Source organism: Saccoglossus kowalevskii, chromosome 18 (genome assembly GCF_978046115.1).
Source record: "Saccoglossus kowalevskii chromosome 18, keSacKowa6.1, whole genome shotgun sequence".
Taxonomy (NCBI): domain Eukaryota; kingdom Metazoa; phylum Hemichordata; class Enteropneusta; family Harrimaniidae; genus Saccoglossus; species Saccoglossus kowalevskii.
Window position 1 is genome coordinate 1,929,089 of NC_140658.1, and position 12,741 is coordinate 1,941,829.

General features: G+C 33.0%; 2 protein-coding genes across 3 annotated transcripts in view; one reads left to right on the forward strand and one right to left on the reverse strand.

The window, feature by feature from the left end:
* The window catches only part of LOC102808237 (coiled-coil and C2 domain-containing protein 1-like), a 65,528-nt gene extending 64,057 nt beyond the window's left edge, over positions 1-1,471 (reverse strand). For both annotated transcript variants that reach the window (XR_014926945.1, XM_085492717.1), the window contains exon 1: positions 1,294-1,471. Coding sequence is in view for 1 of the 2 variants with exons in the window: in XM_085492717.1 (XP_085348843.1) it covers positions 1,294-1,347 (54 nt within the window). In the remaining variant the exon portion in view is untranslated. The remainder of the gene's footprint in view (positions 1-1,293) is intronic.
* Positions 1,472-3,041: 1,570 nt separating this feature from the next.
* LOC102809058 (adenosine 5'-monophosphoramidase HINT3-like) lies at positions 3,042-12,495 on the forward strand. Its single transcript, XM_006821609.3, has 5 exons — positions 3,042-3,256; positions 6,144-6,261; positions 7,396-7,462; positions 7,824-7,950; positions 9,256-12,495. The coding sequence occupies exons 1-5, from the start codon at positions 3,110-3,112 to the stop codon at positions 9,454-9,456; spliced, it is 660 nt and encodes a 219-aa protein (XP_006821672.2). The 5' UTR covers positions 3,042-3,109; the 3' UTR covers positions 9,457-12,495.
* The last annotated feature ends 246 nt before the right edge of the window (positions 12,496-12,741 follow it).

The following is a 12,741-nucleotide window of genomic DNA, read 5'->3' on the forward strand; positions in this document are numbered from 1 at the left end:
ACGGCCATTTTGCAACACAGTGCGTGACCCTCGGCGTCACCCGACTGACTATATGATCGTTCTGTTCAACTGTTAAGCTAGGATTTATTACCGTTATTATCATTATATTGTTACATGATTTGTTTTACCTTATGTGTAATGTCTTAAGTATCTTTATTGTAATTTGTATAAACCAATTTGTATATACCGAGGAAACGACCCCGATTGAAGGTCATGTATTTTGTGACGTCACCAATTCGTGTGTAGGTACGGCTTCTAGATCCGTGCCGATCATTTAAAAAAATATTAAACAAGGTTGGCAAAATATTACAACCTTGTTTCACTCCCCTTGTTGTATTGAATCCTTTTGTTAGCCCATTTTGCAATTTAACTTTGTAATTTTGATATTTATAATATATTTTTGTAATTTAAGGAATAAGGCATCACTCCATAAGCAATCAAATGCTTTTTTAAAGTCTATAAAGCAACTGTATAAACGTTTTTCTTTACTATTAATATTCCTCTGTCCATATACATTTTTTTCAATAGCAAGATGTATGTGTGTAGTTTGAATGTTAGGCATGTCTAAGATATAAGTGCGGACACATGTACCCACAAACGCATGAACACGTGCACACGTTTTTGGGCTTGGACTAAAAGTGCCAACGCACTATACACACTATTGCAATGTGAGGATGGACAAAACTTTCGGGTTCACGAGTGAGCAACTGCAGATGGCAATAATTTTTTTCTGGGATCGATTTTCTCAAGCTTCTCGTTCAAACCCCAATTACCTGAGGATTGCAATGTTCTTTATTATGCACTATGTCCGTAAATCAAATAATATTGACGTTTAGGGGCCTCATTCTAAACACCAAAAATCCTGGTACATTAATTGTGTATTTAACCCCAAATTTATTAAAATAGCTCTCGTCCAATAAGAACAATGTATTTAGGCAATTGAAATGCTGGTATAATCTAAAAGATAATAGTAATTTAATAAATCTCGGAAAGACTTTCCATTGTGACTCCAACCCCTTATCCTTACTCCACCCCCACCCCAAACTTCTTGAGGATACATGTGTACATGTAGCCTGTAGGGGCATATGAAATTTAATTTGGGGCTGGAGGGTTACAGTTTACGTTAGGGTAAGAGGGAAATATTTTGCTAACATTATTTGCCGTAGTTTTAGCAACGTTGGTTGGCCTCTACACTCGTTAGATTATGAGATAATATAAAACCCAACTGTAATGTCTATGAGTGTAAATCACAAGAACTGAACCAGGAAGTCCAGAAAACTATGTGTCACTAACCTGTTTTGCTTTTCCCTTGGCATCACGCCCATCGTCCTTTTTCCTCGAAAACATCACGTTTTACTACTGATATAATCAATATAGAGTATTGACTAAAGGGCACACGACTTGTGAACAATTCAACTCACCATCCCATAGCATATTCTCGCAAGATGGCAGCAGATACACTATTTACCCACAATGCAATGAAGGGAGTTCCCACCCATGACGTCACAAATAGGGATTCCGTCTTCCTGTCAGATCGGCATTCGCTTCTGTATGAGATTTTTCTTGGACATGAAAAAAAAACTGTTTCATAGCCGGAGATTCGGAGGAAAATAGTACAATGAATATGTTGACTGCTAACAAAATGTATTAATAACACATGTATCATATTATAAATAGTTTGCGTACTTTTAATAATACATTAATATCTGTCTGAATGTGAAGTAGTATATGTGTGTGACTGATTTATTTTTCATAAATTTAGAATCACCTAAATCAACTCCATAAATACTTAGGCTTTTGAATTAGTTAATCGTGCGTTATATTTCATAAACTGTTATATTATGGAATTAATTAATTATCTGCTTTCATGGTGGATATCATTTTTGCAAGGGGTCAAAGGTCACAGTGAATGGACATGTATTGGACTGGTGTGTATTTACATCCGGGATTCCTCAACAAGGTTCATTTCTGTCCATAATAATGTTGACATTTTTAGTAGCTTTTATTAGTTTAAAAAGGATCTAATTGTTGTTTTATATATGGTCATATATATGGTCATATAAACAAAAATGTGCAAACTGGGACGTTATTAAATTTTAATTAGGTATTTTTTTAGGTGATTGGAAGGTATTGAAGAAGTCATCGGCGGTAGTAATCAGTGCAAGTCGCACCCAGGTTAGACCTCATACTTGTGTTTTACATTATAATTGCGCATTCGATTGTGGGAAAATCAAAGTTTATCAACACAAATGTCGCACATGCGCAGTGCGACGACCACTGTCCTTTAACCGTAATAGGTTTTATTTATTCCTTATACACTTTTTAACGTCCTTGTTTGTGGATGTATATTCTTACTTACAAGTATATTAGACCTGCAACGTGTGCACTGAGTATTACGTCATGTGATTAATTATTCATAAAGACGTTTGATTCGGGCAATCAAAATAACGCAACTGGGGTTGAAAATGTTTTTTGTCGTCAGTACACATTGTTGTGAACTTAGCAAATCCTTAACAAAATTCAGATTTAGCAACCACTGTCTGAAAATTGAAACAGGCCGGCATACAGGATTGGATTTTAAAGAAGGAGTCTGCAATATGTGCGACAATGACCATGTTGAAGATCCCGCAGTGATGACAAATGTGATGGGTGTTAGCCTGCAATCCAGATATACCAGGTAATATGGTATAATAGCGTTTGAAACAGATTCGAAACAATTGACATGTACATCACTAGGAATTCAAATAAATCATTGAAACCGCGATTTAATACAATATCTTTCAGGTTTGAATTTGGGGACGAATGCAGAATACTAGTATATATATATAGCGCCATATATACGTCGATCCCTATTCCCTATTCTCCGACCCCAATTTGGGAATGTTGTCGTCTTAAATGGGCATGATCTCAACGAGAATACCATCACTGACATTTCACCCTCGTAGTTCTGTCCCAGTTCTGTCCGTATTCAAGATGGTAAGTTACGTCGCCCTCTCGTTAAAATTTAAAATACTGACACTTTTTTTGGTAAGCTAGGCGGTCTGGAATTCCCTGTTATCACTTCCTGCTTTCGCACTGGAGTTTTCACTGAAAGTTTTTGTTGGCCATTATGGGAGACACATCGTGGATTGTTAAAACTCCTGAACAGATAGAAGAGCGAGAAAGAAAGCAGAAAGCGCACGATAAGCTCGTTGAATCATGCGTATTTTGTAATATCGCTTTCAGGAATGATTTAAGAGCCGACATATTATACAAGGTAAGGTCATCGTACATTGTAGACAGCTCACTATCACGAGTGTGTTGTCATTCGTTGAAATCGGTTCCGGGTTTGGTGACGATGTCGTCATATGTGCATTTGTACCTCTATTTATTTTAAAAAGGACATAATTGGAATACAATTCAAAGAGCGTTTTAGTTGTAATAATGTTAACAGAAAATTAGGGGCAAGGCGTTTGGGGGGGTTAGAAAAATGGAGATGTCGAATTGTTCAAGTTACGGACATCGAGTTACAGAAATGACCACGCCCATATTTTTGAAACCACGCCCAAATTATAACTCGATGTTCAATAAACAGTTAACAGAACTTTGAGTTACGGGCAACATATATTTTGGTTTTTGTTGAACGTCCACATTCAGTAACTTGAAGTTCAAATAACAGTTAACTGAACTTCGAGTTACGGGCAACATGTATTTGTTGTTTTGTTCAAGTTTCAAATTTTGTAATTCGAGTTATCAACAGTTATTCAAACTTTGAGTTATTAACTGAAAATTTAATTAACAGTTAACCGAAGTTCGAGTTACGGACAACATAAAATCTGTTGTTGTTGTTGTTGTTTAATGTCCATATTCAATAACTCAAATTTTAATTAACAGTTATCATAACTTCGGGTTACGGCAACGTGGTCCATGGCTAATGATGACCAAGTGAATTTCTAATATTTTCTGGAATCTAACCGTGACATTTTGGTTTTTGGCGTAATTTCAACTGATGAATTGGCGGCAAGAAATCACAATTTAAAGTTTAGCTGTAGTTTTCAAAGTTGCACTTGTGGTGGCAACATCGCCTTTTAGAAAATAAGATTTTGAAATGAACAATGAAAATCAAAATGCTATTTTTAATTTGAGGCTTTTCATTTCATTGACGCGCTGGGGGGGTACTGTCGCGGTCCAACGATAAAAGGCAAGTGGAATCAACAATGTATCCAATGTATCGTGCAATGTTTTAGTCCCGTAATTTTGTTCACATACAGCTTCATTTACAATGCGATCCACTTATTAGAAGGTGTACACCACGATGATTACAGAATCGTCGCACGCTTTCTTTCAGTAATTCCTCTATGCTCGGATATTGAGCGGCTAACCGGCATCCCGTCGTGAGAAGTCCCCTGTTTGACAACAAAACTCATATACTTGATCGTCATTCAATTTAGCAAGACCACGAATCGGTTAGCGTGGCTTAGTTCTAGAATATAATGACGTCACGTACGAAACAAGCATGTGTCTATCAATATGAATGTTGAAAAGTAGGCCTCAAAACAGAGTTGACTGGTAAAATTGTAGCATGCGCGTTGTTGGGTTCGCCATCGACTGAAAATGTGCAAATAGACGAAAAAGCTCCCTAGCGATTCAATAAAATGAAACACTCCAAATTGAAAATAGGATTTTGATTTTCGTCGTTCATTTCGGAATCCTATTGTTGATAACTAAATGTCGCCACCGCAGCTAAAATCTAAATTGTGATTACATACCATGAATTAATAAATTGAAATTACTGTAACTCGATGTTCGTAACTCGATGTTCGTAACTCTAACAATTCGACATCTCAGAAAAATGTACATTGTATCGTTTTGTGTTTAATTTGCATTGGTGGTGCACATGATGGAGGTGTCCTTTCATAGAATAGTATATGGGTGTATACCGCACAACACTTGCTAAACTCTAGAAGTTGGTGTATGTTTTCTTATCCACGTCAGGTTCAGTTGCTTCACCTGTGAATTTATAATTCACAAAATAAGTTACAAACAACTACATAATGTTATGAGTTATCACAAGAATACTGTAATATTTCTATTGTATTTTAATAATTATTTTTTTAATCACATGCTATATCACTTCTGCTTGTGGTGTAAACATAGAAAAGTATAAACATATTGCACAAAAAGAAAACATTAGTAGCATTCACACTAAATTATCTTAGCCAGTGTTTAAAAACATGCCTTAATGCTAAGCACAGGCTAAGAAATTCGAAAGTATGGATTAAATCTGGCCTGCCAAAACGCCATTGTATTCAATGTTCATTTGGATGATTTACTATTATTTTATAACTATTCATTTCCGACATGAAAATCAATGTGTGAATACGATGAGACTCTGTTCTACTTCCTGATGTTCTGCAATCTGCACTTGAACTTGAAGTGATTAGTTCAAATCTTAGCCTGTATTTCGCGTAGCGTGAACACTACAACTCAAACACATTGAGATACCATCTTACAGAATGGTAAATTTTATTGTTTTTAATGTTCGATGAATTTACACAATTTTTGTGTAATCAGGGTAAACAATGGAGATATACAAATAACTAAATGATGAAATGTTAGAAATATTGAGAGAATTATTATTCATGATAGATCAATAAGAGTGCATGACAATTTGAAAATTTCTACAGTATTCATTCAAAAACTTGAAGCCCAATAAATCACTTATCTGAACTAAATAGCAAAATTCTGGATACATCTCTGTATCATCGATAAATCATTATTGTTGCCTATAGGAGATACTTTTTATTTTTACTGGCATTCAATTTTGCTATTTTGATCAATTTCAGTGGGCTATTTATTTCATGAATTCGGCAGCGAAACTTTGAGTTCTAATGTTATTTTACTTATTCATGTTGATTTCATTTTACGAACTTTACTTATCAGCAAAAATAGCAAAATTAGGAACTAGAGAATAATTAAAACATTTACTGTAAATTGATTTTCTCTGCTAGTAAGTCTTACATTTTGATGATTATATGGCATGCAGGAAGACACTGTATAAATATTTCACTGATGAAATTGGCGGCAAATTTGTCACCTGTCAAATAAAAGCTGTTTACTTAAACAATCATATGATAGTTTGTTTGTTTGTTATCTCTTGATAGGATAGTAAATATGTTGTATTCCGTGATATCAGACCATCAGCCAAAGAACATTATCTCGTTGTGACAAAGAAGCACATCAAAAACTTGAAGCAACTATCCTATGATGATATACCAATGAGTAAGTCACATGACTTGTGTCTATCATTTAAAAAATAAATTTGAAGTGAATTTGTTATATGGTGGTGCCCTCAGCTTTGTGACCTGCTCCTGTTGAATATTCATGAGCACTGTTATTAGCATAATAAATAAATCCTGACTGGTGCCCTCAGCTTTGTGACTTTCTCCTGTTGAATATTCATGAGCACTGTTATTAGCATAATAAATAAATCCTGACTGGTGCCCTCTGCATTATGACCTGTTCCTGTTGAATATTCATGAGCACTGTTATTAGCATAATAAATAAATCCTGACTGGTGCCCTCTGCATTATGACCTGTTCCTGTTGAATATTCATGAGCACTGTTATTAGCATAATAAATAAATCCTGACAGGTGCCCTCTGCATAATAATTATATCCTGACTGGTGCCCTCAGCTTTGTGACCTGTTCTGTTGAATATTCATGAGCACTGTTGTTAGCATAATAAATAAATCCTGACTGGTGCCCTCAGCATTATGACCTGCTCCTGTTAAATATTCATGAGCACTGTTATTAGCATAATAAATAAATCCTGACTGGTGCCCTCTGCATTGTGACTTTCTCCTGTTGAATATTCATGAGCATGAATATGTAAATTGTTGACAGTGATAATTAAATTAGACTTGTGAAATTTTATGATAACATAGTAAAGTCTAAACTCTGTTCTGTAATGTTGATTTAATTATAATCATCTAAGGTGAAATTTTTTTTTTATTATTTTCTACATAATTTACATAACACCAATTCAAGTGAAATGATTGGGTTCATGTTGTTGTTGTCAAATGCCAGTTCTTTATCACATCCAATTGTTCAGTATAGATAGTCAGTGAATACATAAAAAAGTTGAACTCTTAACTGATTAAAATTGACTGAATAAATTAAAATCAATTGATTAATTAAGTTTGGTATGATCAAAAAAAGTTAAAAAGTGTCCCAAAAGTTATAATTGATTGAAAATGATCACTGTCACCCTGTGTTCATTCCCTGCTTTGATAACCTCTCTAGTGAAATCTCAATTTGTACCATAGGAATGTTCGATAAGTACTGATATTCTGCTTATGTTTAAGAAAACTGTGATGTAGAAACTGTAATAATGTGATGTGTCTTTCTTTATAGTTGAGAACATGATAGATGTTGCTAAGGCAACCCTTGTGAAGAATGAAGCAGACCCTGATAATGCAAGGTAAGTTCATACCTTGCCTCGAATGATATTGGTTCAAGATGTCACTACCAACTCATGAATAATCCTGAGTTAATGGTTTTGGTATGAGATGTCCCTACCATCTCATGAATATTCATGAGGTAATAGCATTTATTTGAAATGTGTCATCACTGGTTCTAGTACATTTACTGATTCATAGCATTGATTTGATTTAGGTCATTACTAACTAATCAATATGCTTGAATTAATTGTCAGTAGTTTGAGATGTCATTGTCAATTCATGAATATTCAATCAGGGGATCATAGTATTGATTTAAGATTACATGTATGTCTTCACTAGCTCATGAATATTCATATTCTGAATGTATTGTTATATTTGTAGAATCGGATTTCACCTTCCGCCATTGGTCAGTGTGGATCATCTACATATGCATGTCATAGCACCAGCCGATAAAATAGGATTCTTTGGTCGTCTTATGTTCAGACCAGATTCTTATTGGTTTTTAACAGTAAGTATAAGCCAATCAATGACAGTATGTATATCATGTGACCATGATTAAATTGTTTCATCCATGACATAACTTACCAGTACGTTGTTGTATTGCACTTTCTATCAAATATGATGTTGATGGATTTTGGGCATTTTCGCCATCCAAGGTATTTAAGTGTGCCCTCTTTGGCAATACTAGATACATGTACATTTTTTCTAATGCATTGTTCTAACAAATTGCATCATGGACAAAATAAATATATCTACAGTAGAAGATTTTTTTTTCCAGTCAGAGATTACGCTGACATTTTGCAATTAGTTAATTAAGTGCTAAAAATCAACTGAATAGATCAATCTATTAATTTGTTTCCTTTTTTAATACTATACTACACTAGAGAAAACAGCACAAACTCAACTTTGAAGTAATCCTGAACAACCAAATTTATATATGTTGCAAACGCAGGGGTAATCTTGCTACATTATATGACCAGCGCCCTCTAGTGTCAGTTCTTATACACTTTTTTGTGCGCTTTCAGTCTCTAGCACTCTTTGCTGATATGTGATAAAATGCCAAAAGTGTCAACATTTTGGGGGTAATTTGCTTTTAAAAAGTAGAATAATGTCCACGCTCTGGATTATCATATAAGTCATTAATTAGTTCAGTTGTAATAATTCTTTTTGGAAGAGAATTATCATTTAAATAATTTATAGTTTGATTTTGAGTGTTTACCAATTATAAATACTTTCTGGCAGAAGTATAAATAAACAATCTTTGTATAGTTCTTGTCATTTGGAATACTGTATTTGTTCTATTATAGAAATGACATGAAAGGTCATTGTCAAATTAAAACATGTTCAGTGTCTTGCCTACAATATATGCAAATTTTGGTTATGTTAATTTCTATAGAGCAAAAAAGTTACCAATGTCATACACAGTCATTACTAAAGAAATTCAACTCTGATTATTTTAGAATTTGCGCGATAGTCATACTTCTGGTAGGAACAAGATTTTAATTGCATATTTGCATATATTTATTAAGTTATTACAAAGATGACAATGTGTATACGCTCTCTATCTTTTATGTTTGTCTGCATATTGGAGTGATATTACAGAGTAGTGGAAACTTATACTCAGCCATTTTGATTTTAAAATGCATGCATCTGAGTTTCAAATAATACCGGTAGTTTGAGCACCCCAAGTTTTCTCTTCTGACAATCAAATTGCCAATTGCAGTGAATAAATAGCTAAATTTCAGAAACTTTTGTTTTAAGTGAACTAGGTTATTCTTTCCTTGACTTCTTATTGGTTGAATCTGTCTTCTAGGTAGAAACATTTCTGGAACAACTTCGTGCAAAAGAAAGTGAGTTTTGGGGCTCTGAAAAAATGATGTCAAATTGGTATTGTCGAACCGTACATGAGGTAACCGATGACAACCGATATAAATTGACTGAGGACAAGAAAATCCATGTAGATAAGAATGAACCATCATCATCAAGTCAACCAAAAGATGGTTCACCTGTATAAACACCACTAGTAAATATATAATCTGAATAGTTTTGTGCATTGGTATTAAGTTTTTTGTGACATTTTATAATTTTACTATATTTTAATGGAATTTACAAATTTTAGTTTTATTATAAGTACCATTAAAGTTGTTCTGTCCAAGTAACCTGAGCCATAAAATAAATATCAAAGTCTTTGATTTTTGATTTTGTGATTAAGTTAACTTCAGATAATCAATCACTTAATCATGTCCCAAATTCGTATGAATAATCAATATTTTTTGTTTATTATCCAGATATTTTGCATTTACATTTTGTACATGAGGCATCATACTATATGAAGGATTCCAATAACTAAAATAATGTTATTAACTTACTAGACTCAATATACCCGGTAGTTATGGGTTACCATGTTTGCTCTATTAGAAGCGAATCTCATATAAGAATTAAATGCATATAAACTGTATACTGTTGTATACTGAATTATTAAAATTCATTTATTCTGATCATAGGAATAGCACTGTAATTTACGTAAGTGCATGCACTACTAATAGAGCAAATACGGTATATCATTCTTGTTGTTTCCTCTGAGAAGTAAAGTTATATCTATCGTACTGCATATCAGTGATAGTTGCCAATGTTCATACATAGAATATACTAATAATAGAAAAGTCAGGAAAGGTCATTTCTGATTTTCTTTTTGTTAGTTGTTATCTTCAGTTATTGAATGTGTTACAGTTATAATAAAAATGCTATTTTCATCAAAAAAAAATCAATTGACACAAGATATTTAGTATACATTGTATATATTTGGTTTTCTGATCGATGCAAGATCTCTTGTATTGCATGACAGTTCAATGTTGGAGATGGAAATATTGCAGTGAGATATCCTTACTTCATCAAATGTGACTATCTTCAAATGTTACTATCATCAAATGTTACTATCATCAAATGTTACTATCTTCAAATGTTACTATCATCAAATGTGACTATCATCAAATGTGACTATCATCAAATGTGACTATCTTCAAATGTGACTATCATCAAATGTGTATAGCATATTAAAAAATACTTTCATGTTTGTTGAATTCCATGTAATGTTTTGATGTCATTATGATGATAGCACCTTTGTTTGTCCTGTTTTTACTCTCTGTGAAGGGAAAATAGTCTATTTTATTGTGCTCTTAACAAAACAAAATATATGGTCAACAGTAATTTTGCTTTTATTATGACATACTGTTTGAGATATCAAAATTTTTAATTTATCATAAAAAGAATGTTGTTGCCATGACTACTAATCTGCAGTATTATCCAGTAATGTAAAAACTGATACAGAATTATTATATACATACATAGTATTAATATAGTTTTTCATTGAAGTGTAGTAGAACATGTGCTTATGTAATTAGAGTTTTTTTATAATCAAAATAAGTAATCTTTTAATGATTTAATTTATAGCCAACGCAATTATGGGTTTGTATGCACTTCTATTGAAGATGCGCTTCTAATAGAGCATATGCAGTAATATCATTTGTACATGTGTAGTACGGAGTACAGTCGTTAGCTAGTTCACCTGGTATCAGGATTTGTATTTGATTCCTAGAGCCGACTATTTACTTAGCAGTATATATCAGAGGACAGTCTACTCTACCTTCCAGACACACGGTATTAGGTGTGCACATATTCACATGCAGTTAGCACCAAAGATTAAAATGTTAGGACAGACGAGCAAAAAGAAGAAACAATTATTGTAACATGTTTAATTCTTTTTAAAAGCTGACCTTTCTTTTAACAAAACTCTGCCCTCTATTTCTGACTCTGGATTCTTTACAGTTACTACATAAATATATACGTGTGTGGAATTAAATATCTGATATATCAAGTTGTGACAACTTGACAGAGTTACAACCCTCACTATTTTTCATAATTTATATTAGTACTTAATCAAATTAAACTTAAGTTTGCATAGCTTTAGGTTAGTAAAGGGGAAAAGTATGGTACACTGTATATTAATATAACTGTACCATACATACCTCTTTACTAAACCTAAGCAACACACTTTGTTATGTTGCAAAATGAATAATGTTGTTACTACATTGTTGCATTTTTATTAAATTTGAATTGAATCACAACCCCATATAGAGTTGCATTTTAATCCAACCATATTTCAACTATAATAAAATAATTGTATATTGTCATGATGTAAGTTAGACGTCTATGTATACATATACATAGATGTATGGGCATGCATGTGGCCTGGGGGGTGATTTCTCAATCAAACTTCATATATAGGTGCTCTAGAACAATGTACAAACCTGATTAGTTTTGGGTAAAAATCCGTGCTTATTAATTACCTAATTTGTATATTAATTTGTCTCAAGTATCACATTTTAATGAAACTCTTGTACATGGATGCTCTGTGATATTTAACAGACCTAATTAGTTTATGTTAAAATCTTTGCTCTTTCCGGGTGCTCTGGAATGAACTTGATTGCAAACCACATACAAATCTATTTTCCATGAGCATTACAAACTTCAATACTGTAGATCACATTGTTTTCATGTTGTGAATTTCAAATAGCAGACCAATATTATTTGCTATGCTTCTTGTTTGAAAGGCTAATCTTAAAATTTGAATTAATTTATATAATAATAATAAACGTTATAGATATTGTATTCTTTATAGGAACTTGGGTTAAATTACAATAAAGTGAGAATGAAAAAAAGGGAAATAAAATAACATAATAATGTTGATAAAAACCATGCAGATATGCCTCAATAATAATATTGTGGTTTATTTGGATGGCAATGGAGGCTTTTTCACATCATTTTCTCTAATTTTGAAACAATATAATGCCTCCAATACTCACACACAAAGAATTCTTTCCAAGCATTCTTCTATTTAAAGGTTGATCCAAAAAATATTGTTGAATAATATATAATCTGTTATATATACATGTATATACAAGTGTTAGTAAGTTTTAAAATAAACCACTGTTGGTTTGCAACAGGCATTTTATACTGAACTTAATATGCAATAAAACTAATTATAACTATGGTATATAGCGGTTTTGTCTGGTTTATATGTGATGAAGTGACTGGTTTAACAGGGTTTTGTCTGGTTTATAAGTGATGAAGTGACTATTTTAACAGGGTTTTGTCTGGTTTATATGTGATGAAGTGACTGGTTTAACAGGGTTTTGTCTGGTTTATATGTGATGAAGTGACTGGTTTAACAGGGTTTTGTCTGGTTTATAAGTGATGAAGTGACTGGTTTAACAAGGTTTTGTCTGGTTTATAAGTGATG

What these genes read in the sequence shown, in the direction of transcription:
- LOC102809058 (XM_006821609.3), top strand. Translation starts at nt 3,110, where the DNA reads ATGGGAGACACATCGTGGATTGTTAAAACTCCTGAACAGATAGAAGAG. An exon ending in GCAGACCCTGATAATGCAAG is followed by an intron (nt 7,463 to 7,823) that starts GTAAGTTCATAC and finishes TTATATTTGTAG; the next exon opens with AATCGGATTTCACCTTCCGC. An exon ending in ATTCTTATTGGTTTTTAACA is followed by an intron (nt 7,951 to 9,255) that starts GTAAGTATAAGC and finishes TCTGTCTTCTAG; the next exon opens with GTAGAAACATTTCTGGAACA.